A 3343-nucleotide genomic window follows, 5' to 3' on the forward strand; every position below is an offset into this window, starting at 1 on the left:
CTTTGTCATAGCATAGCATAGCGTAGCATAGCATAGCATAGCATAGCATAGCATAGAATTTGGACCAGATTCTAGTTGTGCAAACACGACTTTGCCCCCAAAGTTTTATACTGGGAGGGTATTTAGAGCTCAGTGCCTTGGTCCACCTGTCTGTAGATTGGGGGTGATTTTGCAGTTTTAGGACTTGGCTCCAGTCTGGGCTGAACCCAGAAGGAATTTAGGAAGCAGGGCTCCTCTTTGGAAATTTCTAACCCACCCCCTCTAGCCACGCCCCTTGTACGCCTTGCCACCAGATTTATAAATGACCACACCTGTTCCTTCTGAAGGCCAATAGGTTGCACCTGTGGCCAATCCAGCCCCTGCCTTAAGCCCAGCCCCTGGGCTCTGATAGGTTGTCCCAAGCTAGCCCTGCCTTCCTACTGAGATTCCATTGGCTTGCCCCTGCCCCGCCCCCCAAGATAGGCTGGACTTAACCCTTTCCTCTCTAAATCTCCCTTCCAGTGCAGTTTGATAGTCCAGAGTGGGAGAGGACTCCAGGCTCAGCCAAGGAGTTCCGGAGACTCCCACCCAGAAGCCCCCAGCCTGCGGAGCGTGTGGACCCAGCCCTGCCCCTGGAGAAACAGCCGTGAGTGGGGAAGCTGAAGGTGGAGGAGCCCCGTTGAACGTATCTGCAGACTCCAATGTATCAGGCAGAAGTTTTTTCGTTTTCCCAGATTAGAGGAACTGGGAGAACTTCGATTCATTCATCCACTTATTTCATTTCTTCAGCTAATCTTTACTGGGCACCGGAGCCGGCTGTGTGCCAGGCACCCAGCTAGACACAAAACAGAATCTGATGGGGTCCCTTTCTCTCTAGTATCAAGTTCTGGGTTCAAATCCCTGCTCTCCCCTCCTGGCTGCGTAGCCTGGGGCAAGTCACTTAACCTCTCTGAGCCTCAGGTTCCAACAGAAAAGGGAATTTCCTTCCCTAACCTGAGTGGGACTTACAGCCTCAGAGCCAAGAGACAGAAATCATTCTCAGCCAGAAGTTCTTGGTTCCTGGGATGGAACCAGGAGGCGCAGCATTTTGGTGGGCTCGCAACTCCGTGCTGGGGTCGCACATGAGCTGGGAGACTCTGACTGTCCTTCCAGCCTGGGAGGTCCTTGAGGGACTGCCCAAGTCCCCGGAATCCAGGCCATGTTATCACGGTCACCCCTAAATCTCTTCGGTGGGCCATACAGAACTGGCTATTTAACTCTGAGGCCTAGGGAGTGAAGATTGTTCTCTTTTTCTCTTTCTCTTCCTCCCTTGCTCCCTCCCTCCCTCCCTCCCCGAGTCTTGCTCCGTCGCCCAGGCTGGAGCACAGTGGTACCATCTCGGCTCACTGCAACCTCCGTCTCCCAGGTTCAAGTGATTCTCCTGCCTCAGCTTCCAGAGTAGCTGGGACTACAGGCCTGCACCACCACGCCCAGCTAATTTTTGTGTTTTCAGTAGAGACAGGGTTTCAGTATGTTGGCCAGGCTGGTCTAGAACTCCTGATCTCATGATCTGTCCACCTCAGCCTCCCAAAGTGCTGGGATTACAGGTGTGAGCTACTGCGCCCGGCCCTTCCCTCTTCCTTCTTTTCCCTTCTCTCCTCTCCTCTTTTCTCTCTTCTCTTTTCCCTTTTTATTTTTGACAGAGTCTTGCTCTTGTCGCCCAGGCTGGAGTGCAATGGCACATCTCAGCTGACTGCAGTCTCCGCCTCCCCGGTTCAAGCAATTCTCTTGCCTCAACCTCCCAAATAGCTGGAAATACAGGCTCCTGACACCACACTCGGCTAATTTTTGTATTTTTAGTAGAGATGGAGTTTCACCATGTTAGCCAGGCTGGTCTCAAACTCCTGACCTCAGGTGATGTGCCTGCCTTGGTCTTCCAAAGTTTGGGGATGACAGGCGTGAGCCACTGCCCTTTCTTTCTTCTTTCCTCTCCTTCCCTCCTTCCTTCCTTCCTTCCTTCTTTCTTTCCTTCCTTCTGTCCTTCCTTCCGTCCTTCCTTCCTTCCTTCCTTCCTTCCCTCCCTCCATTCTTCCTTTTCTTTCTCTTTCTCTCTCTCTCTCTTTCTTTCTCTCTTTCTTTCAGACAGGGTCTCGCTCTGTTGCCCAGGCTGAAGTGTAGTGGCACAATCATAGCTCACTGTACCCCTGAACTCCTGGGATCAAGCCATCCTCCTGCCTTCGCCTCCTCCATGGGACCACAGGCACGCTATATGTGCTTATTCTCTTTTCAGATTTCTTTCATTATGAACAATAGCAAAGGCTCCGGTGCTTCTCCGTCTTTGATACCTTGCTTGCAACTGCAGACCCCTTTGTGAGCACATTGAAGCAAAACATTAGGCCGGGCGTGGGGGTTCATGCCTGTAGTCCCAGCGCTTTGGGAGGCCGAGGTGGGCAAATCATGAGGTCAAGAGATCGAGACTATCCTGGCCAACATGGTGAAACTCCAACTCTACTGAAAATACAAAAATTAGCTCTGCATGGTGGTGCGTACCTGTAATCCCAGCTACTCAGGAGGCTGAGGCAGGAGAATCTCTTGAATCCAGGAGGTGGAGGTTGCAGTGAGCTGAGATCACGCCACTGTACTCCAGCCTGGTGACAGAGAGAGACTCCATCTCAAAACAAAACAAAACAAAAAAACATTAAGAAAGGGGCTGGGTGCGGTGGCTCATGCGTGTAATCCCGGCACTTTGGGAGGCCGAAGCAGGCAGATAACCTGGAGTCAAGAGTTCAAGACCAAAAAAAAAAAAAAAAAAAAATTAGCCGGGCGTAGTTGTGGGTTCTTGTAGTCCCAGCTACTTGGGAGGCTGAGACACAAAAATGGCATAAACCCAGGAGGCAGAGCTTGCAGTGAGCCGAGATTGCACCACTGCACTCCAGCCTGGGGGACAGGGCAAGACTCTGTCTCAGGGAAAAAAAAAAAAAGTGGAGTCCAATCGCCACTTTGGTAGTTTATTAATTCTCACTAGAGTGTGAATGACTGATAGTCCTAAATTCTTTCTTCAAGACAACCTGCATCTTCCTTGGAAACGCAAACACTTTTTAGAGTGGAATGAAACCTACTTATCCTGCTCAGTGTGGTGTGGGGAGGGGAATATGGCTTGCTTTTGGAATAGGATGTGGGGGTGGCAGGGGCAGCGTTTCTTACTAGCTGCTAGTAAACTACAGGTTAATTTCCAGCTGAATTGGATGAGCTTGGACAAGCCTCTGAACCTTAATTTTCTCTTCTGTAAAAGAGATAATGATAAAATCAGCTTTAAAAAATAAAATAGTTGCCGGGCACGGTGGCTCACATCTGTAATCCCAGCACGTTGGGGGGCCGAGGCGGG

At 50.8% G+C, this 3343-nt stretch overlaps 1 protein-coding gene across 1 annotated transcript in view; it reads left to right on the plus strand.

Moving 5' to 3' along the window:
- SHD (Src homology 2 domain containing transforming protein D) overlaps window positions 1-3343 on the plus strand; it is a 9901-nt gene that overhangs the window by 5567 nt on the left and 991 nt on the right. The window contains exon 4 of the mRNA XM_011943460.1: window positions 502-625. Within this exon, the coding sequence (XP_011798850.1) occupies window positions 502-625 (124 nt within the window). The remainder of the gene's footprint in view (window positions 1-501; window positions 626-3343) is intronic.

Source organism: Colobus angolensis, unplaced genomic scaffold (assembly GCF_000951035.1).
Source record: "Colobus angolensis palliatus isolate OR3802 unplaced genomic scaffold, Cang.pa_1.0 Scaffold22, whole genome shotgun sequence".
Lineage (NCBI taxonomy): Eukaryota > Metazoa > Chordata > Mammalia > Primates > Cercopithecidae > Colobus > Colobus angolensis.